The sequence below is a fragment of the Arvicola amphibius genome, chromosome 2, assembly GCF_903992535.2.
Source record: "Arvicola amphibius chromosome 2, mArvAmp1.2, whole genome shotgun sequence".
NCBI classification, from domain to species: domain Eukaryota; kingdom Metazoa; phylum Chordata; class Mammalia; order Rodentia; family Cricetidae; genus Arvicola; species Arvicola amphibius.
Window position 1 is genome coordinate 165436644 of NC_052048.2, and position 22082 is coordinate 165458725.

Sequence of the window (22082 nt, forward strand, 5' to 3'; positions counted from 1 at the left end):
AATAAGTTCAAATTCATTTGAAATACCTTTCTTGCCCTTTTTTACCCATTCATTGGGTAAAAATGAATTCAATTCAATCTTTATAAACATCTCAATTTAGTATGAATTTGTGTTGTCTTAGGCTAATGCATATTCTCTTAGCTTTTATTGAGCAAAATATAATCACTGAGAAAATGCCCCTATATTATGGAAACTTTATAATAACCCAACTTTAGGAGGAAAAAAAACTCTCTTCCTTCTATTTGGAGATAAATAGCATTATAAATCCCTTAATCCACTTCAAATTACTAGAATCTCCACCAATCATACATAAGGAATTCATTAACTGGCAAGTCCAGGAAAAAATGGTTTAGTGAGCTTACTGAGACAGTTGCTGCAAATGCAAGTCAGTGGTGAGCAGGAGAACCTTTTAAAAATCCCACAATCAGCAGCCATCTCATTCTGTGAGGACGCTATGGATTTTACTTGCAGACCTGTAATACTAAATTTTAGAAAAGATTTTTAATGCATGTTGCGATAGGAAAGTTTCTTTATATAAAATTTTGTTAATACCTTGTACTCTTTAGAGTCCATTACCAAAGTTTCCCTATATTGTGTAAACATCTGAAAAAGTTAACTTGTAGTAAATATTTCCCCAACATCTTGGTCATCTTTTTTTTAGTTCTTTAATTAAAATTGTTTTCGTACAATGTATTTGATCATATTATTTCCCCTTTCCCAAATCATTCCAGATCCTCCCCAATTTTCTACCCACCCAAACTCATGTTCTCTGCTCCAGCTCTTTCTTCCTCAAGGGGAAAAAAACAAGGAAAAACAAGATGTAAAAGTAAAAAACAGTAAGATAAAATATACCAGAGCAAAACAAAATCACACATAAAAACAAACAAACAAACAAATATAACCTAGAGTCTGGTTTGTACTCGCCAACTGCTGCTGGGCATGAGGATCTGTCCTGGATGTGGGTGGTGCTCAGTGGCATCTTGGTCATCTTAATAATGAATAGTGGGTCCACTGTAGGGGTAGCAAGTGACGTTTGGTACCAGGCAATCCTGGGTGAAAAGACTGGTGTACAGAACACATGTGTGGCTTCAGCTCTGCTGCTTAACTTCTTACAATCTGGATTCCATCCGCAACGTGTAAGTAGCACAACCTTTTTCGTAGGTGTTCACAAAGCGTGCAGTGATTCCGTCATCGACCTGGCACAATAAGATGACTAGAAAATTAGTTCCTTGGGAATCAGTATAACCTAATGTAAGGAGCCTTAGGTCCAGGTTCGGGCCTGCAACCCACGGTTTCTTACCTGGTGTCCTTGAGAGCTTTCTTTACATTCTCTCGACGGTCTGGCCTTATGTGGAACCTATCATATGGGCAAGCGCAACAATACCCAACAGTCCTGGCTTGGTTCTGTGCTCATATTAAATGACAGCTTTACTATAAAATGCTTATATAAAGAGAGATGAATTCAAATGATCAGTTTCTTTTTAAATAGGGCATATCGTGATTATGTGTCTCATGAGAGGCTTCACTTGTCTCTATGTGTTATGAGTGACCAAACTCCACACAACTTAATTACTGTCTAGTGGCCTGACGCTGATGGGAACAACAACGGAATCGAATTGCATGACACTTAGGAAAATCTGCTTCGTCCTCTGACTTAAATTTTAAACTGGCCTTGGTACAGTAAGAAATCCTGCTTATGTACTTAAAGTCAAATTCTGCGTTAAGAACTTGTCTGTTTGTGGGACCCCTGGCAGTGGAACCAGGATACTACCCCTGGTGCCTGAGCCATCTTTTTGAAGCCTACACCATGTGGTGGGATGCCTTGCCCGGCCTTGATGCAGAGGGGAGGGCCTTGGTCCTGCCTCAACTGAATGTGCCAGACCTTGTTGACTTCCCATGGAGGGGGGGGGGGGGCTTATCCTTTCTGAGGAGTGATGGGCTAAGTTGGGGGGAAGTGGGGCCCAGCAGGAGGAGGGGATTAAGGGAGAACTGTGGTTGCTATGTAAAATGAATCTTAAAAAGTAAACATATATAAAAAAGTATTAAGCAATTAAGGCTCCAGAAAAAGTCGGCCACGTAGGTTGTTTTTATTGCGCTTCCTTGTTTCTCAAATATCACTTGTACTCCAATTCAAAGAGTAGCCAACTGCTTCCCAAAATAAAGGAAGCTAAAGGTAGTAATTTTCCATCTCCGTTCTTGAGTGCCAGAGTGACAGGGTCACCACTCCAAGCAGTCAGAGGTAGAAAGGAAAGGAATCGCAACAGTTTTCAATGAGAGCGACGAGCAAAACAAGACGCAAATGAGGAATTAGGCATGAGCAGAAAAGCAAGCATTCAGGGATGTTTCTTATCACTATCGTAAAGATGATAGATGGGTAAAATTGAGTTACATTTAAGTTGTAATGGAAGAAAATAATTACAGCATTCCATCAGGAAACCGCAAGGTCCATTATTGATCTGTCCTCCTCAGGGCATGTCTTGTAATATTTAATAAAATAAACAGAGATTTATAACTCTCTATGGGCCATGTATCTGTAATCTCCCACACTATTCAAATTGTAGCTGTGGAGTCAGCATCAGAACTAACCTCCGAGTCATCCGATCGGTTTGCCATGGCTCACTTAGACAGTGTAGTGCTCTCAAGAGAATGCATTTCATATTAGGAGTAAAGTCACATTCCAGAGTTGCTTTCTTACTTCCTGTATCCAGGAATGAGGGAATGTTGCCCTCTGTGTACTGTTACTGAAGAGTCTTCATTCTGGATACTAAACATTGCCCCAAAGCAAATCTTTTAAGAAAGAAAACCCTTAAGATACAAGAATTCGATGTATTTTACTTTAAAAAAAAATTAACTAAAACTGTACTAATTTTCACTTGCTTCTTTTCCATAACAGTCTCTTCCAGACTGGGCAAGTTGCTGCTTCCTGGATTGTTGCTGTCCATTGCATACAAAATGGCACAGTGTGCATTTTTTTTAATCTAAGAGAAGCTTAAAATGAATTTCTTTCCAAAATTTCATAATATTCTCTGAGTTCATTGGGCACACCCCAGGGGTGTTTTTAAAAAGTAGCAAATGAGCCATTAGTGCCTCCTGCCTTTTCCTCATCCCTGTTAACCCCCTTAAACCATCACATGCCTGTCTGCCAACCCATCCCAAAAAAGACTCTAAAATGTCACCATATAACGCTTTCACAAACCAAAAGCAAAAGGTCACAGTTCAAGTTGGAACTCTGGCGAGCAAGGCAGGTAGCCTTTACCTGGGGAGGGTACTTCCTCAGGATGTGAGTAATAGCATCTCCCATGTGTCAGGTAGCTGAGGTTAACCACGTCCCTGCATTTTAAGGGTTCTTCCTGTTCATACTCTCGTTTAAAGCAGGGCATGACTATGTTAAGTTGCTGATCCCTATGTGGTGATTCATTTGAGGAAATTGCTGTATTACTTATTGGATAATAAGTCCAACAAAAGAAATGGATTTTAAAGGTGACTTTTGAAAAAGGTAAATTCTGAAGCCAAGGCACCAGTATGTGATGATTCCAGTCCCACATTCCTTAGTAAGAGATTACTGGAAGCATGAGGAACCCCATATGTTGATAAGGATAATAACCTATTGAGTAATTAAATTTTTTAACTTCTGTAGTATTTCAAATTTTGGGTGTTGCACCCTTTCTCCAGACTTTGGTCTTATCAGTGGCCATCCCTTTCTGTTTTCTTATCTCCTTTTTCAAACAAGAAAAACAAGGATCTGCCAGAATTTAGAGAGGACTTACCAGGAATTTCTGCTGGTACTTATCTGTGCACTGGCACAGATACCGATAAAGTGGACACAGAATGACCAAGTGCCAATGTTTGTGCTGTAAGTCACATTCCCAATGCCCATGGGGGACTCAAAATTGTCAGATAAAAGAAACCAAAGGCTTGACTACTTTTGGAGTCGATAAAACTCCCTTCCCTTGACTTTTTTTTTTTTTTTGTATACATGTGGTAATTGATTCTAGGATCCTGGATACATTCCAGTCTGCTAATTATATATTTTTCTTCAGGCTAAAATGTTCCAGGAGGGCTCATTCGCATATGACTCACTGGCTGAGCAGTATTGACTTCCAATTCTATAAGCCAGGCTCTACCTTGGGGAAGCAATTTCAGCACTTACCTGGGACCTAGGCTAATGTGATAGCAGATGACGTGTGTGTACACAGCACTTCAGGAAGATTGGCCCATCTTCCAGAAAGAAAAGGAAAGGGGAATATAAAACTAGTGCATGCTAATATAGAATAAAAGTTCATTTTAACCGCTCTCCATGCTCACACATGGGGAAAGATGGTTTACAAATCATATAAGTATAAAATAAAAAGATGCACTGTTGCACTTCGCTTATCCTATTCGGACACATTGTCGAAACGTTCATCAGTCAGAGACCGTTAAATGGCAGGTGACACTTCAGACTGTACTCTAGGTAAAAGGGGTGAATTAAGGTCATTTGGGTCTTGGAAAGCATTCTGTTGTAGAGCCGACTTTATGGAAATTCAGTTTGTCATGTTGTCAGGACAGAACACAGAGATGATTCATGGTGGCCTAGAATGTAGGTCTGCATACCAGAAACGTATACATCTGAAGGCTAAATCTCCTGATGATAGTTTATATTTGAAATATCTGGTTAGCGCTTAGCATCTCACGGGCAGCCTGCTCGCACCGAAGGTGAAGAGGCACTCAGGGTTTGGGAACAAAGCGGGACTGTACTGACCCACCAGCTCTGAGTGAATCAATAGTGTTCAGCGCTAATGCACTAAACAGGTTACAAGCACTAATGCAGCGGGAGTCAAGAGCAAAAAAAATGAATGTCTCTAAAAATGATCTTGACAACAAAATGTGCAGTATTTTCCATTTATTTTCAGCTAATTACATTGGAAGCTTGTTCTTTCGTCTTATTAGTTTAAGCTAAGTGCCAGAGTCTAACTGTTTTATTTAGGGCATTAGATGGGCAGATACTTGTGAACACTATTTTCAGCAAGAGTCAGAGGCAAAGGATTTTTATGCGACCAGGATTCAGTAGGAAGCCCAATAGTTACTTGCTGAGTACTCACTCTTGATAGGAGGGCAACAGGAAGCTAACTGTACCTGACCCTTTTCCTCATGCAGCAATGGATTAGTGGAGATGACAGCAAATATCCGAGTCACTCTGTAGACAAGGTGTCCTGTAATTCATGAAATGACATAATTTGTGGATATAAATGAAAGGCAACATTTTTTTTACGGTTTAATCTTAAAAGGCTGCTCTAGAGTGATAAAAGTTAACTTTTACATGACGCTTAAGACTATAGAGAAAGCGTTATATCTTTAGCATGTTTACTTTTGGGCAAACATATGCCAAGTGTCTAATACGCTAATAATCCTGACCCATTTCATAGCCTTGTGCCTGAACCATAAACTGCCACATTTAATTTTAACTTTTTAAAGTGGGTTTGGGATATGAAAGCACATTATTTTGTACTCAACAAAAATAGTAGAAGGTGCAGTTTCCTGTTGAGAGTTTAACTTTTTTTAAAATACATTCTGTTCTACAAAATTGTCAATGCATTTTAATAAGGCTTACCATGAGGCAGGTAATGTGTACATGGCTAGGAGCTACAGCTATGGTGTTGGCTGTGCTCGCCCAATAGAGAGCTATGCCTCTTCTAGCCTAGCTCCCCATCAGCTTCTTTGGCAATAGTTTGGTATCCTGTTGGGCTGGATTACTTCTTCCTTGGTCCCCTGCCTGCCTTTGGTGTCAATACTCTGTATTTCTGGAGATTTCTTCTGCCCATGAAAAGGGCTCTCCCGTTACTCACGAGTCCTGTGATGAAGAATCATGCAACTCAGAGAACACGAAAATAAGTCCCTTTGAAACCCTCAGCATTATGCACATTAATGGAATCTGAGGCAATGTGGTGCTGAGGTGGCCCGAGTCACATTGTCCTTCTGAGTCGGCATAGTGTACCCTTCATAATTGTATCCCTTTTTTTTAGTGCTTCCTGCTCATGAGGATCATGTGGCCGAGAGGCCAAGTGAGAGCCAAGTTCTCCCAGGACTCATGATCATCTCATGAGCAGCTTCTGGATGTCCTCCCAGGACCCATGCCCGACTCATGAGCACCTCCCGAATGTCCCAGTGTGTGCTTTCAGACCAGGACCATCGTTGTGTTGTCCTTCATCTTTGCACATTAAACCTTTCTGTTCCACGTTAATCATCTTCATCTGCTAGTGTGTATTTAATCGTGCAGGTATCTAAATGAGGTAAGGTCTCAGAAGGGAGGCTTTTGCCATGCGTTACTCCCGAGCATATGCATCGTAGAGCATAGACTACAAATGGTGTTGATTTGACCTTAGAAGTCTCCCGAAATGAATCTGTATATTTAAACAGTAAAGGAAAAACATAGGAATCTTAGGCGTATGCGATCTTGGGCAAATTTGCCCACGTCTTTTTATGAATAAATCGCAAACAATGTTGTTTTCATCGTCTGCACAAGCCGCGGAGGTCTGAAGCGCAGATGTCAAAATATGTCTGAGGGATCCAAGGAAACACTCACCTTTATTCTGTGCTTGTTTGGTCTCTTTTGTTCGGCCAACAAAGAACTGGTGTTTACCAAGGGAATAGGAGGCACTTAATCTCCGGAGCTTGGTCCTGTGCCTACAAGTCAGGGAGGTCACTGGCTTGTCCCTTCCTGCAGCTGGTAATTACAGGCAGAGGACTTGTGTTTTCCAGTAAAGCGACCAGCATCTTGAGTGTAACAGACTGTTTATAAGAGCAAGTGGATGTAAGAAGTACACACACTTTGGAAAACGATAATAGGAAAGTGAAACTGTTTTCTTCATGTTGTCAACAGTATGAGACAGTCTAAGTGTCTAGAAATGTCCTAAAGTACAATGAGAGAGGTGAACCTCGGGTCGCGTTAGGTAATCCCGGTACTTAGCAACTTGAATTACTATGGGGAGTTTGCAATGGGATGGAATACAACTGATAATTTATTAAAAAAGAAACCAATTTCTGGCTCCACCATCATGGCAAACAAGAAGCAGTAGCTATATTAGTAAGAGTGATTGAGAAATAATTTTACTTTGACAAAAAGCAATTACATGGGATTTATCTGGAGACACTGTGGGGGGAAAATTAGCTCTGTTTCCTACTCTCGACTAAGCTCGGACGTTTTTAAAGTATAATTGCTGTGAACGTGGTTACTCCAGGTAGAGTCAGGCATATAACATACAATTTCAACTCTATTATTGTCCCGACGGTAGGGATATCCATTGGGATTTGAAAACATGATGTCTAAGTGGTGCTTTAAAAGAAGTAGGTGAAGTTTGTAATTGATGTTAAAGGTCGAAAGTTTAAGTTTTCAGTTGGCGACAGATACACAAAGAACTTAAACATATTCCAGCCTTACAGGTGTTGTCGCATGAGACAATTTTCCCACCTACTGAAAAGAAAGTTCCTTGTTGAAAAAGGAAAAACTAACCTTCTAGTTTTCATAGGCTCTAGGGTAGCAATGGTGAAGGCCGTTGCTGTCAGGCGGCAGGAGTACTCAGTCAGGGAAAAGAAAACAATCGGACTGAGAGCTCATCAGTCCATGAGAGAAGCATTGTTGACTACTGGGAAAGTGAACGCCTACAGTTCCATAAACAAGTGTTGCTTTTAATTAAAGCTTTCCCTGGATTTTTTGGTCCCAAGAAGCCTCTGTTATAACCCCCAGAACATGATTTAATGCTCTATATATTAGAGGTTCAAGAACTAGTTAAGAAACAGTCACATTTTCTGTTTTGTCAGGGAATATAAACTAAGATCTCCTTTCCAGTTATTGGGTGGATAATTACTTTACTCATGATGGTAGGATGGCTGCTTTTACCTGCCTTGCTTTAGGGAGGCTTTGTCTTATACTCTGAGCTGCAGGCAAATCACACAAGAAATCGAACTATTGTTTGCTTAATGTTGTTTCCTCCTAACCTTGGTTCTTGTCTGTCCACCTCAGCCCAGCTCCCCAGTGGCTCAGGAAACCCTCCCCTGGGATTAAGTAAGCGTTTACACAACCTCTCTCATTCATTAATCCATGTTGACATTCTCCCGCCATCCAGCCTTGCTTAAGGATTCCTTAAGCACCTTATCCAGCTGCTAGTTTATGTGCAAACAATACCTATTTAATGAAGAAATTTAATGTGTCCAAGGAATCATTTGGCCTGCCTCAGCCTTCTTCATGAACAGTCTCTCTTTCTATGCATTCATAAATCAGAAATAGAAAATGTTATTGCTTCTATCAGATTTGTTGTCGCTGTTGTGTGTTAAAAAATGATGCCAATAAGATAAAATTAGATCACACTGGATCTGTCCTCATCTCTACTGAATCTGTCTTCAGAGTGATGTGGTAATCGTTCTAAAAATTGGCCTGTTTTTATAGCTGCAACCCTAGCAACAATCCGGGGAGTCCTCAGTGTCACAGGGTAAAGTCCACACTCATTAGGATGATGTTCAAGGAATCCCTTGCTTGGGTCCTGGCTTCCCTCACATGTAGTAATATGCCAAGAACGAACTCTTGGTAGGAGATAGTAGACACCCCCAACTTTCACTGCTGGCCGGTTTCTGGCATTTCAGAATCCCATCCCACCCGTGCCAAGTTATCACGGAAACAGATTTGGCCATTGAGTACAACTAGGAGGAAAATTGCGTAAATGGCTCCGTGAGCTGGTACAAACTGGCTCAAGAACATGGCTGAACCCTGTCCTACACCTATCAAAGCCGTAGCCTGTAGGCTCTGTCAGTCCTGTCCCTCCCCCCAACCTGGCCTTCTACTGCCAGTTCCGGTCTCCGGTTTCCTTCAGCACTCGCTTGTCAGTTCACACCGCTTCTCCATTTCTTTTTAACTCTCCTATTCGCCAGAGTCCCTCCTGTTCCATCTCCCCACTGTAGTCTGAAATTTTCTGAGTGTCATGGCGGTATCCATTCCCCATTTCAAGCTCATCTCTTTTCTTTTTTTTTTTTTTTTTTTTTTTGGTTTTTCGAGACAGGGTTTCTCTGTAGCTTTGGAGCCTGTCCTGGAACTAGCTCTTGTAGACCAGGCTGGCCTCGAACTCACAAAGATCCGCCTGCCTCTGCCTCCCGAGTGCTGGGATTAAAGGCGTGCGCCACCACCGCCCAGCTCAAGCTCATCTCTTACTACTTGTGGAGAGATATGTTTTCCACTCATATTGTTTTTTTTTTTTTTTTTTTTTTTTTTTTTTGGTTTTTCGAGACAGGGTTTCTCTGTAGCTTTGGAGCCTGTCCTGGAACTAGCTCTTGTAGACCAGGCTGGCCTCGAACTCACAGAGATCCGCCTGCCTCTGCCTCCCGAGTGCTGGGATTAAAGGCGTGCGCCACCGCTGCCCGGCTTGTTATTTCTTGATATGGAATGGATTATAGCTCCACATATCTGGCACTTAATAAAATCACTTGAACAAAATACATACTTATCAAACAAATGACTATAACTCAGATCTGTGTTTCAAATTGACTATTAAAATGTTTATTAGTAAAAGCACCATTTCCCGCAAACTACCTTTCCTTCTTCCCTTCCAATCTCAAAAACTTAATTTATAGAGTACTGGTTTTTGCAGAGTTAATAGGGAGAAGAAACGAAAAAGTTCTGGTTCTTCTATCCTATGTTCCCTTCTTACATTAATAAACACATGTGCACTGTGATCTCGATTCACTTTGGGAAAATGAAGAATCAAAGGCAGGAAAAATGAAGGGAGATGAAGAGAAAGATGAGGAAGGTGGCCAGACAGAAGTTACTGAACTTGGTAGTTAACTGAAACCAGAAACAGAGTTAAAAGTAGTAGGAGGCTTCGGAGGGAGGACATGTCTTCCTTCGGACCTTCTGGAACATTCCCGAACTGAGTGATACAGCTGGGGAGAGGAACGTTGGACACCTAGTGGCTGTTGCTTGAGCAGTGAGAGTCATAGTGGTACCCGCCTTTGACATTTGCCTTTGGACCCCACAGGTTTTCACTCCTAGATCCCAGTCACGGCTTCACATTTAAAATGATGCATGGATAAATAAAAAGAATAAATGTCTTCACCAGTACCATCTTTTATGGCCACAGGATTCCCCTCACTTGGCACCACTTGGCATGAAGTACACACTAGAAAGAGAAGCACTCTCCTGAATGGGATAGGCCCAACTGAAATGAGAGATTTGGGTTTGGGCTCGGGACTTTGAATACTTTGCCCACTCGCGAAGTCTCTGATAAGTATTTCACATCTGAAATCAGATGAGAAAACATGAAATGTGTCTCACTCCTTAGTGCTAAGATGGCAAAGATGGATAAGAGCTATTGACAGGCAGATTAATGGTAGTCCAGAGTGTAGTCATGGGCTTCAGCAGTACACCAGGGCATGGCTGAGCCCTTCCATTTCACCTGTCTTTCTGCTCCTCTGGTCTTCTGCTAAGACAGTCATTAGTACTCCTTGCTGAAAGGGAGCCTCCCCTTTGATTGGTTAATAATGTAGTATAGCGATTGGCTTTGTGGCTTCTGGTCTTCTAATTTTTCTGTGAATTGAATGCATTACAGTTTGGTTTCTCTTAGCTAAATAGAGAAGGACAGAAAAACCTCCTCACAGCATCAAAATCTGCCATCCTTGGAACGGGTTTATGAATCACTGCCACTCCTTGCTGAGATTGAAGTTCACCATGAAGACTGCTAACCAAAACCACATGGGCCCAGCCTGTTTTATATCTGGTTCACCTTAGGCAATGATAAAGAAGCAAGAGTTTTAACCTGTCCAATTCCAAAGACCATGTCATTGGAGAAATTTGAGTGTTCTAATCCCAAGAGTAGATTTATATTTATGTATGAATGCAAGCAGTTGTACACATACAAATGGAAAAATCATACACACATTGCACATAAAACATAATCTGTTCCAAGAATTTTCTCCTCCTGTAGTCCAACTTCTGTCCAGACCTCCTCGCCATCCACCTCTGCTACGGGTTGCACAGCTGTGGAAGCCCACGCGATCTCACTTGCACTCCTCCCTACTCATACAGCCCTCGGGCCAGGGCAGTGTTCATCTGCATGTCTGCTGAGTTCTTCGCTGTGCATGACGAGTTACCTGTTTTCATGTGTCAGTCTCTTGTCTCCCTGTGAGCATGGTGCCTTCAGAAGAGGGGTTGGGAAGACATTTTGGCTCATGCGTCAAGTTAAGAATGGATTTTTTTCCATTTTGAAAGAGTTACGTATGTACGCGAAAAGTAAAATATGCCACAAGGATTCTAGGGCCTTCAAAGCCTAACATATTTAGGATGTTTCTTACAAATTCTTTGAAAACTTCATAAATACACGCAGTGCATCCTATCAAAGCCAGCCCCTGCTCCTATCTCCCTTTCAGCTTCATGCCCTTTTACTTTTCTATCTAACCCATTGAGCCTATTTAGTGTGGCTTTATATGGAATGGGTGTGGGTCATCCATGAAGGCGTGAACACAGTCTCCTTCTAGTCTCCTTCAAAATAAAAGGACTCAGCTAAGAGCGGGCTTTATGAGCCCCTCCCCTCTCCGTGCTGGAATCCTGACGGGCTTCGTCTTGAGCAGGTAACCATAGTAAAAACGCAATACTTTCTTGATAAAACTATGGCTGGGGCGTGGCTTGGCAGGAGAATATGGGCTTGGCTTTTGTAGACCTTTGGGTTCAATATTCAGCAGCAGAGATGGCAGGGGCTAGGGAAACTGATTTATGGAATCTCAACAGTCAAGTGGAGAAAAGTTGCCCTCCCAAATGGGAAAGAAAAAAAAATGATGGGTTTCAGTCAGGCCTCTCCACATATAGCCTGCAGGCAGATGTGGAGCCGTGCTGGCCCTGAGGGGTACAAATCCAGTACGTGTGTTGAATTAGGTCATCACGGCTCGGCAACGCTCGGCAAGTGAGACTCTGGCTGCGGCATTGTCACCTGGTGACTCACCAGTGCTGAGCCAGCAGCAGGCCAACCAGAGGCCTGTTTGTGCTGTGTTGGTGGCTGGCCATGTTGGTGACCCGCCAGACTGAAAGGGTGTCCTTTGGCCAGCTTGCCTTCGACTCTGCAGGCAGCTTTGCTCTTATGCAACACCCGCAGCTAGACTAGGCTTCAGGTGGACATGATCCCGGTGAAGCCTCGTTTCGGGATGTCTTCATCTAGGGAAGTCAGTGGAAGGAAGCAGAACTGGTGGGAAAACGTCTTCCTTTCATGCTGTGCCCTGAGAACAGCAGGTCTGAGTTCTCTTCTTAGCACAGGACAGGGTTCAGACAACACCAACTTCTGGCATTAGAGACTAGCCTGCTCTGCCTGGGAGCCATTCTTCTGGACTGTTCGGGAAGCTCTGGCTTTATTGTTGATCACTGAGAAGTTCAAGTGACCGGGGAGTTAAACTTCATCTGCAAGAAGCATAGCCAGACACTGAAGTCCAGAGCCCTGTGCATCTGCCGGCAACAGCCCCACTGCGTCCCCACAGGAATGGCATTCAGGGAAGAAAGCTGAGCAGAGCTCCTGACGCCAGCACAGTCGAGTGTTTAGCCAACTGGTGGAAAAGTCTAAGAAAGGACACTTTGCATTTTGAAAGTTGAGTCTCCCACAAAGCCATTACTAGAACTTATGCAAAATATGGCTATGCATAACCATATTTATATTAAAGTCTTCTGTTAACTAACTTGCCATGGTCAAGGATGTAAGCACTGGTATGAGTAAGCTGAAATGATTTTACAAGGCTACATTTAAAAATAAATATCTAAATGACTGATTTAAATTATCTATAGAGGAGCTAAATCTGCCCTATCGATCAATTAAAAGAATCACTAGTTTAAATATATCACATCCTTAATTACACTGAATTAAAGATAATTGCATACTCGCTGCATATATCACAGTGTTAATTGGGGGAAACATTTTGAATCAAACCTATTGAGGTTTCTAGAACTTCAATTTTCTTTTTATAAAAAAGAAAAAAAGCATATGTCTGAGTCAGGTAAAAAAAAAAAAACCTAGCAAGTACTCATGATAATAAACACAAACACACACACACACACACACACAAAAAACTAAACACTGAATTAATTAAGGTATAGTTCAGAGTTATTGCTGTAATCTCTAGGATGAGATGTAAGACGGGCTAGGTAAGGGAGTTTACAGCAAGTCTTGTGTGTGTGTGCATGTGTGCACATGCATGTGTATATGTGTGTGTGTGTGTGTGTGTGTGGTGCACATACCTATGAGTGTATATGCGGAGGTCAGACTGAGAGTTATCTCTCTTTGCATGTTGTTTTGCAATATGCAGATCTTAAACCAAGGCTCATTATTAAACTTCCATTGCTAAGGCTTAGACAGCACCCACTTCTGCAGGCCTGCCCCAATCTCTGGGTTGCCCAAGGCTCTCAGCAGGAAGAGAGATAAGAAGAGACCTCTCTCCTGCAGAGAATGTTGGCACATCACTTCTTTCTGGAAACCAGTGTTCTTATTACCTTTAGCTTTCTGCAATGGGAAAAGATGAAAAGGAAGTAGACATGGATCCATGCATTCTAAAACTAGAATGTTCTTACCCCTGTTTGTTTCTTAGCCCCAAATTGCACAATCTTTCGAGATCAAGGCGTCCTGCAGATCCTCTCCTAACATTGTGCAATGTCTCCACAGAGCAATTTTACTGGGGAGAGATAGAGACATAACTCCATGTTACTAATCCTTAAAGGCATGAGGTTCAGAGACTGGTTTCCCGAAGGAAGGGCCTTGAAGTTCACAGCATCAATACTATTGCAATGTTGATGAAGATTTACATTTAAACTTTACATCTGTGGAAACAGGTATATAGGGGCTGAAGTCCAGGTTGCAGCACCCTCGTTCCACTGAAGAAAAAGTCAGCAGGCCCTTGTAAGCCTGCAAACGTTCCAGGGAACTCCCAGAGATCACCTGTCCCAGTGCCCTGTTTGCCCCACCCAGCAAGGTGTACCTTAAAGCCAGCTGCTTCAGAGAAGGGCCTTATCTCTGGTGGTTTTGCAGATACAGATACCGAGGCTTATCACACCTAGGCAGGATGGAGGGCACTGGGGACAGCAGATAACGAGAGTTCCTGGGTCTTGATGACAGAAAGCTGACAGTAGTTTATTATCCACGATGACTCCACACACAACATTGTGTTTATATCCCAGAAAACGCATTAAGTAACTCTGTGCCCTATGTCAAGTTTGAGATTTTCAAGTTCCCAGATGTAGAGGAGGGAGTACAGCCTAAGAGAAAGAATAAGGCAGCCCCAGAAACCTGGCCCTGCAACAAACAGTCCCTTTTCTAATAGAGTCCTTCAGAGGGCCTAAGAGTTTAAACCGTTCACTGCCGCTTTAAGCAGCCTCCCTCGGCTATGCTGTCTCTACAAAAATGTGATCATCGGTAGAAACTCAATTACCAATTAATCGATCTCTATTGAGTGGCTGGTACATCCCAGTTACCTGCTACGCCTCAGAATAATCTATAGTACTCTAGCAAAGAAGAGCTTCTAATTAAATAGTGAGCAACTGCTCATTAATACATCAAAATAAGTGTCCAGATCGGAAACATTTGCTTAATTATAAGATACAATAGATTTAGTATCTCTAAGACTCTCTCAGTTTTGCTAAGTGATTGCCATTTAAAGCGAAGAAATTGTCGGCGCACAAAATAGAATGTTAGGTGACTTTTAACCACAGATGCCAAAAAAATATAAGAACTTTACAGTCCCATGTGATTTAACAGTGGTGATTTAACATTAAAGAATGGAGTCATTATACAGAAATAAAACTGAAATTTTTGTTGTTCTTAAACAGTGAGTTGGAGGGCAGGGGATGAGACTGGGCAATAGCTGCTTTCCTAGTGTGTGCAAAGCCCTGCGTCAGTCACAAGCACCACAAAAAATGGAAAGCTTATGATTATTATAATAAATTGTAATAAAAATGATTGTAATAAATTATAATAATAGAGGATTTATGGCTTTCTTAGACCTGTAGTTTTGTATAAAGATGTCTAAGAATGAACTTCCGTGTCTTTTCATCTAAGGTAGACTTCATTTTTCTTAGTAGATCCTCACAGCCCCTTCATCTTGCCCGGATTTATCACTTCCCAGTTGTCATCAGGACAATGAGGACCCAAGTATTCCTTGCTCCTCATGAAATCCTCACTGCCCTATTTCTGCAAAAGATAGCTTTAAAAAGAAAACACTAGCTCTCTGCTCCATACTCACGCCCCTCCCCCTTGTTTCTTCAGTCATTCAATTATTATTTATTAGCTCTCTGCTTTCCATGATTCGGTCTACCACTCACAATATAGTATTGAAGGAACAGAGAACCAGCGTCCTGGAAAAGGAAACCGTATAAGTCAGAGTCATTAATGGGACAGTGTCGGGAACGCACGGACAGTTGAAAGCAGATCTGCACACTGAGACACAGAGAACACAGACTGCAGAAGCTGGGTAGAAACCACATGTTATGAAATCTAGCAGCCCACATTAAAAAATGACTTTCCTACGAGCAAGGATATGCATTAAGCGTTCCAAATAGAAAGGAAAAGGGAAGAGGTATTGAATCATTAAAAGACAAGACAAGAAATAAGGTCTACTGCAATATTACCAGCTAACGTGACAGTGTCTAGGACAAAGAGCATGGTGTTGGAGGCAGAAAGACCAGGGCTAGGTCTCGGTATAGTCTGTTGACAAAAACTAGCACCAACTAGTGTCACTCGGGATCAGGGAAACCTGAAGTGAGGAAATGCCCCCATCATTTGCCTGTAGGCAGTTCTGTATGGCATTTTCTTGATTGTTGATTGATGTGAGAAGGCCCAGTCCACAATGGTAGAGTCATCTGTACAGTTAGTCCTGGGAGGAATAAGCAAGCTAGTCGAATGTGACCCTGGAAGCAGCCAGTAAGCAGCTTCTCTCTGTGGTTCCTGCCTCTGCTTGAGTTCCTGCCCTCAACGATGGACAGTGGTTTGGACACGTAAACCAAACAACCCGTTCCACCTGGAGTCACCTCTGGTCAGTGTCTTATCACAGCGACAGAAAGCAGCTGGGACAGGTAGAAAATGAAACCACTGGAAACGGAAGGTAGATTACCTGGGTAGGGCAGCTGGAAAATAACACTGGGGGGGGGGGGCGGAGAGGACTGAAGGTGGTTTACGTGGGCGGGATGAAAGAAAAGGAGGAATCTCGAAGACATTTAGATATCTGAATTGAACATCTGAAGGGACGGAAGAGTCATTCTGGGAGGTGTGTAATAGCATAAGGTCAGGAAGCGGGAAGTATCTCTCAGACATGTGGGTGGAGATACAAATGTTGAAATCAATGAAACAGATCTCACAGGAGATGCACACTTTCATTATGATAAGTATGCGGTCCAGGCATGAGCCTAGAATACAGCCTTGGGTAGTGTGCCGTGGATGTCCCAGCGTGAATGGTCCTGCACAGCAAACTCAAATGCTTAAATTTGATAGGCAAAAGGAAAACCAGGGGTCTGAATGCATATGTGGTGCCAGGGATCATGGCATTGCTTGTCATTGCCCTGCATCAATGAACGGAATCTTTTGAACCCTTCCAGTTGAATTGGAGCATCACCAGGTTGGTACTTGTCTCTCAGGAAACTGCTCACTGAGATACTTGACGTCCGCTCTTTTTCAGCCTTTCTCCCAGGGGTGGCAGGAGTTCCACAGACTGGTTCTCTTCTCTGAGACTTAGTGAGCTAGTTAATTTTAGCGACAATTCTATGTGGCAGGGACATTTCTCTGTAGCAATCCCTATTTTGCAGATAGAGAGAGTAAAACAGATTACCTCATTCTGAACACAGGAAGATTGTAGGAATTGTATGAAATGCTTGCATTCAGGACCTTGATGGCTGTGGTTGTCTTAGGTACAGTTGCCTCACCATGAACTCTATCACCACTACTTCCCTTCTCTGGCCCCAAAACAGAACATATACATGAGTTTTAAGATGTGTCATAGTGTGACCATTAACAATTAATATATTATTATTAGTAATAATATTAGTATTCCTGAAATTCATTTCGCCAGACTTGCTGCTAGGAAGTCCAGAAATGAAATATTTAAAGTTACGTTTTTCTTTCAACAGCATCTAGGTTCTGCCTTCATGAGTGCCCATTTGAACCACATTATAAAACTACGATAGCACTCTTTGCCTCCCATTTTTTAGAGTCTGTACGCACAACAGTACCTAGTAAAACTGAGGCTGTTTCAGTCACTACAGCATTCGTGCATGGTTAGGGCTGTTTGTCTGTACGCCCAGCTATCCTTGATATTCTGAGCAAGCTCTTTATTGAGGTTTCTCGCCAGTTTGTTTGCCCTAGATTCACCTTAACCTTATGGCCGTATTTTCTTCCAGACCCTGCTGAGGAATTCGTCAGGCTGTGAGGTGCGCAGTGACGAGTATCGGACGGAGTTCACCACAGCTTTGCAGCGCGTCGATTTATTCATGGGCCAGTTCAAGCAGGTGCTCTTGACGTCTATATCCACCTTCATCAAAGGCGACCTCACCATTGCCAATCTGGGGACGTCAGAAGGCCGCTTCATGCAGGTAGGTCCTTCCTTGTAGTAGCTGGTGTCGTGTAATTCGTTTGTTTCTGTTTTCACTGTCAGATACTTACAAACAGGCTAGACAGTGAAAACCACCGTCGCAGCTAGAGACGAACCTAAAAGGCCAACGGTGAAGCATTGCCTACTTTGTATGAAGCAGATAGATTGTTTTGGTCAAGTTTTTGAACCTTTCAACTCGAATGTGGCTGCTTTAGTTTGCTTGTCTGGAACGGCCTTTTTTTTTTTCCATTCATAACTTCTGTCACATGACTGGAAAGTAAAAAATGAAACAATGAAGCCCTTCCAGGCAGTGTTTTCCTCTCTCAGGGGAAACTGTGGATCAAAGGAACGCTATTGTGTGAGCCCTGTGTGTCCCGGAGGAGAGACATTCACACCCGAGAGACACTGGCAGGACTCAGGAAGGGGTGTTATCATCAAAATCTCTCCTCGTTCTGCAAAATGGTGGAGCCCCACACAGAGAAGATCAGATACTTAATTTGTTTAAGCGCAGTCTTTATTAAGAAACGCCTCTAATGGCCAGCAGCGCTATTTCCATACGATAAAGGTTCACATTTTAGACTTGATGGAATTAGTGTTTCCTAGCTACAAGAATCACGGCACTTTGCAGAAATTAACAACCCCTCTTGCTAGGCGTATTTTATTGCTTTAATAGTTATTGGTGCTTTCACCATGAGTTCGTGAGCAGATTCTCAATTAATGCGGAAGGACAATGACATCTGTGGAATTTCTGTGACTATTAAGAGTGTCTTATAAGGCAAGATGCTTATTTTTTTAGTTGCCTGATGTAGTTAATATCCGCATCACAGGATGGTTTCCTCGGAGGCATCCATCATGGCACCGTGGATCCATATTATTTTACAAAGCGAAAGTTCTGAAAGTTCTCAGTGTCTTTAGAGTAATCTGGATGTTGGTCACGGCTGCAACTCAAGAGGTGCAAATCATTTCTCTGATGCTCTAAAGCACAGCGGGACTTTTCAAAGTTGCAGTGTCACCGTGCTGACAAAGATCCTGTGATGTGAGTGCTTGTACATTGTGTCCCCTGCTGCTGGCCGGGCCTCTCCTCTCCCTCCCCCTATCTCGTGTGCAATCTACCTGATCCCCAGTCCTGGTCACTTCATTCTGTTCTCCGCTGTGAAGGTGGGACACATATTCTTTCCACGGACTTACGCACTGTAACGTTCCTATATGGCAGTCACCTGTTACGTTTGAAATGGGATCACATTGCTTGTGTTCGAATGCATGCTTCATTCATACTGATAAGTGCTATGATATTCCGAAGGATCTGGAGGGGAATTGGAAACTGAGGGGATTCCGGATGTGCTCGTGGCGATGGCTTGCTTCCCCCTCATCTTCGTTTCTGCTTTTCTTTTTTTCTAAGTTGACCATTGTCTCAGCAGACCAGGTCTTCACTAATTCACTTTTTACCGTCACTTTAGATTTGAGATATTTTTTATTTTTGTAATTACAACATTTCTTCCTTCCTTCCTTCCAAACCCTCCCATACACCCTCTGCTCTACTTCAAATTCATGGACCCTAATTCGTCACTGTTATTTCATGCATTTACATTGTGTATACATACGTGTTTACATAGATACACACACACGTCTATTCTCACATGTTAAAACTACAATGAAATCCCACTTTTCAGTAAGTTTACTTTAATAAAGGAATTCATACCATCCAAGGAATATATCATGTATATATAAAATCATATACTCATTATAACTAAAATTTTGTAGGGGATGCTTTATTCTTGTCCCTTACTATGTATAGGAGTAAAAAGCTATCTTTTTTGTAATTAATGGCACAAAGATTAAAAGGTAAAGTCACAAACATTTATTAAGAACCTACTCATTCTTCTCTACTGGACAAATGCATGAAGCAAGGGAAAGCTGGAACCTGCTTTTGAGGAAAGACAATTTTAATTGAGGAGATTAAATGCTTGCCTGCCAGCAATAGTGCACACAGATAAGGGGCCTCTGGAACCACGGGGGATGTATTTCAGTGATACTTATGTTCCATCGACTTTTATATAAATAAACCTAAAACATTTGACAGTTAACTGAATCAGGCAGCCAAACACACTGAGGCCCAGTTTGTTTACATCAGATACAGTGGAGGGAAGAAGGAAAGGGGGGGGGGGAGGCAGGGAAGATAGGAGATCTTCAGCTGGCTTTGCCAGAGTGACTCCCTACCAGGTTCTCTGAGTGTTTTGACTGGACTAAAACTCTAAATCCATTGCCAGGCTAAGTTTCTGCATCTCACCGTTTTAATAAATACTATAGCGTTTCTGTTACAAAACAGAATCAACATATTTTTTTCCCACCCAAGGCAGCTGCCACACATGAAAAACACAGAGAAATGATTTTACTTCCTTCCTACCCTCAAGCCTAATGGCAGAGCCGCTGAGCAAATTTTTTATCCCAAGGGTTTGCAGCTGTTTCTGCCCTTCCTATTGTGTTGGTGTTAGGCTCGGGCTGGGAACCCACACCACGGCCCCAGCTGTTGGGTGCAAAGTGAATCAGGTATTTCACAGTGGCTACTTGATTAGGAAGAATTATATTGTTTAGCTAACAATAGTCTGTGCATGGCAGAGAGGACATTTTGACGTGTCGCTAACTTTTAAGCGAGTGTAACTTATCTCATGCCGGTGCGACTAAACCTAAATCTGCTGTCGTGTACATGGATCTGGGTCGAGATCAGGGGAAGTATGGTAATAAGAGAATTCAAAAACGGTTCTGATTTGTGTGATCACTCTCTTGGGATGCTTTGAAGTAAAACACCAAGTAGCATTTGAGACAGCAGAAGTAAACAGTAAGGATGTGCACCCTTGCAGGGAAACCTAGCCCAGTGTGCAGGGCCATGCGGGAGAAGGATGGATTCTCATGAAGATCACAGGACTAATCACAGGGATTGCCCGCGTCTCCCCTTCTGAGCTCCTCATCTAATCTACATCTAAACAATGCCTGCTTGATTTTTTTTAACAGCACTTGTATAAGGCCTTTAATCTCTAAATGCAAAGCATTGCTATTAAAATATTTGTGCGTGACTGTCAGGCTGGGGAGAGTGAGTGAATCAGAGATGGGGGAGGGGCTGTAGGCCTTCCCAAGACTTGTTTCAAACTCAGCTCCACTAGCATTTCCTGGGCAAAGGCACTGTGTCTGCTAACAGTGCCCACTGCCTGGGCACAATCACAGCTACCTTTAAGTCCTTTTGGTACCCTCCCCGGTCTTTCTTCAGCACCCTCCCCTTTCCTGTTCTGTTACCTTCAGTGTTAGTAACACCCACCACTTTCTTTCTCTACTGGTCGTATCTGGACTAGTTGGGTCTAGCAAGAAACTTAAAGAGGAAAGATGTCTTTTGGTCATGATCATTCTTTATGACCATTACTTAAAGGATTATGTCAGTAATCAGTGAACTTGAGAATAATTACTCCCTTGCCATAAGATCAGTTCATCTACTGACCTTTGTCGTCAGATTGCTTGTGGATTCTACGCCGCCATTCTGATGTGGCACATCAGTGCTTCCTATTGGAAGGCGATGGCATGCGTTGTGTTTAGAATTACTAGTATTTTCTAATATACAGACACATACAGGTTCAGCAATGTGAGCATTAGATGGAGATGCTTCTGAATGAAGATTAAACTCACACATCATTTCTCTGTAGGGATTGTTAGTTTACTCATCTCTTACAACATTTCAGACAGAGGCATCACTAAAAACATCATTTAAAATGAAACGCACAGCCTTCACCTAGATATAGCCCTAAAGAATATTATTAGCGGTAGTCAGTTGCTTTTGAAGAAATTATGTATAGTGAGTTCAGAAGTCTCTTTGTGCTAAGCAGGAACTTATGGTAAATAAGAATTTCAAGGTCATGACCATAGCTAAAAAATAAGCTGGGTTCATGTGCAGTCTCTTAAAATCAATGCATACATGCGGTAGAAGGCATATATTTGGTTCAGTATCACATGTATGGAAATTTAAAGCATCATAAACGTTTGAAACCCTGGGAAAATAGGAAACTTTTGTTTGTTTGGGTTGTAGATGAAAAAGAGAAACTAAAATGTATTTCATGGATGAAATTCTCTCGGGGGGTAAAAAAAAAGAGAGACGCGTAAAATATGAAGCATGTGTAGCATTAGTTTATGAACCGTTACTGCTTTTAACTAGCATAACAGATAAACTCTGTGCACTGACAGGTTGTCCTGTAGTCCATGTGTTTGCAATACTAATCCAGAAGTTGCTTTAGTGACTTGTCTCGTCACTGTAACAAAATGCTGACAGAAGCAATGTGAAGGGGAAGGGTTTATTTGCTCCTGAGGACGCAGTCCGCCACAGCAAGGCAGGCATGACAGCGGCAGTGGCTCACTGTTCTTCATGGAACCCACCCTCACCCATGCTGATCTAACCCCACTGCCCCTCCACCTCTACTGCCCCACACACTTCCCCAGGTGTCTGGGGAGTGTGCTGCCTCTGCCACTCTGCTTCTCCA

At 42.4% G+C, this 22082-nt stretch overlaps 1 protein-coding gene across 4 annotated transcripts in view; it reads left to right on the top strand.

Moving 5' to 3' along the window:
- The window catches only part of Met (MET proto-oncogene, receptor tyrosine kinase), a 109935-nt gene that overhangs the window by 32895 nt on the left and 54958 nt on the right, over positions 1-22082 (top strand). For all 4 annotated transcript variants that reach the window (XM_038318315.1, XM_038318317.1, XM_038318316.1 and 1 more), the window contains one exon: positions 17375-17566. In XM_038318315.1, coding sequence (XP_038174243.1) covers positions 17375-17566 — 192 coding nt within the window. The remainder of the gene's footprint in view (positions 1-17374; positions 17567-22082) is intronic.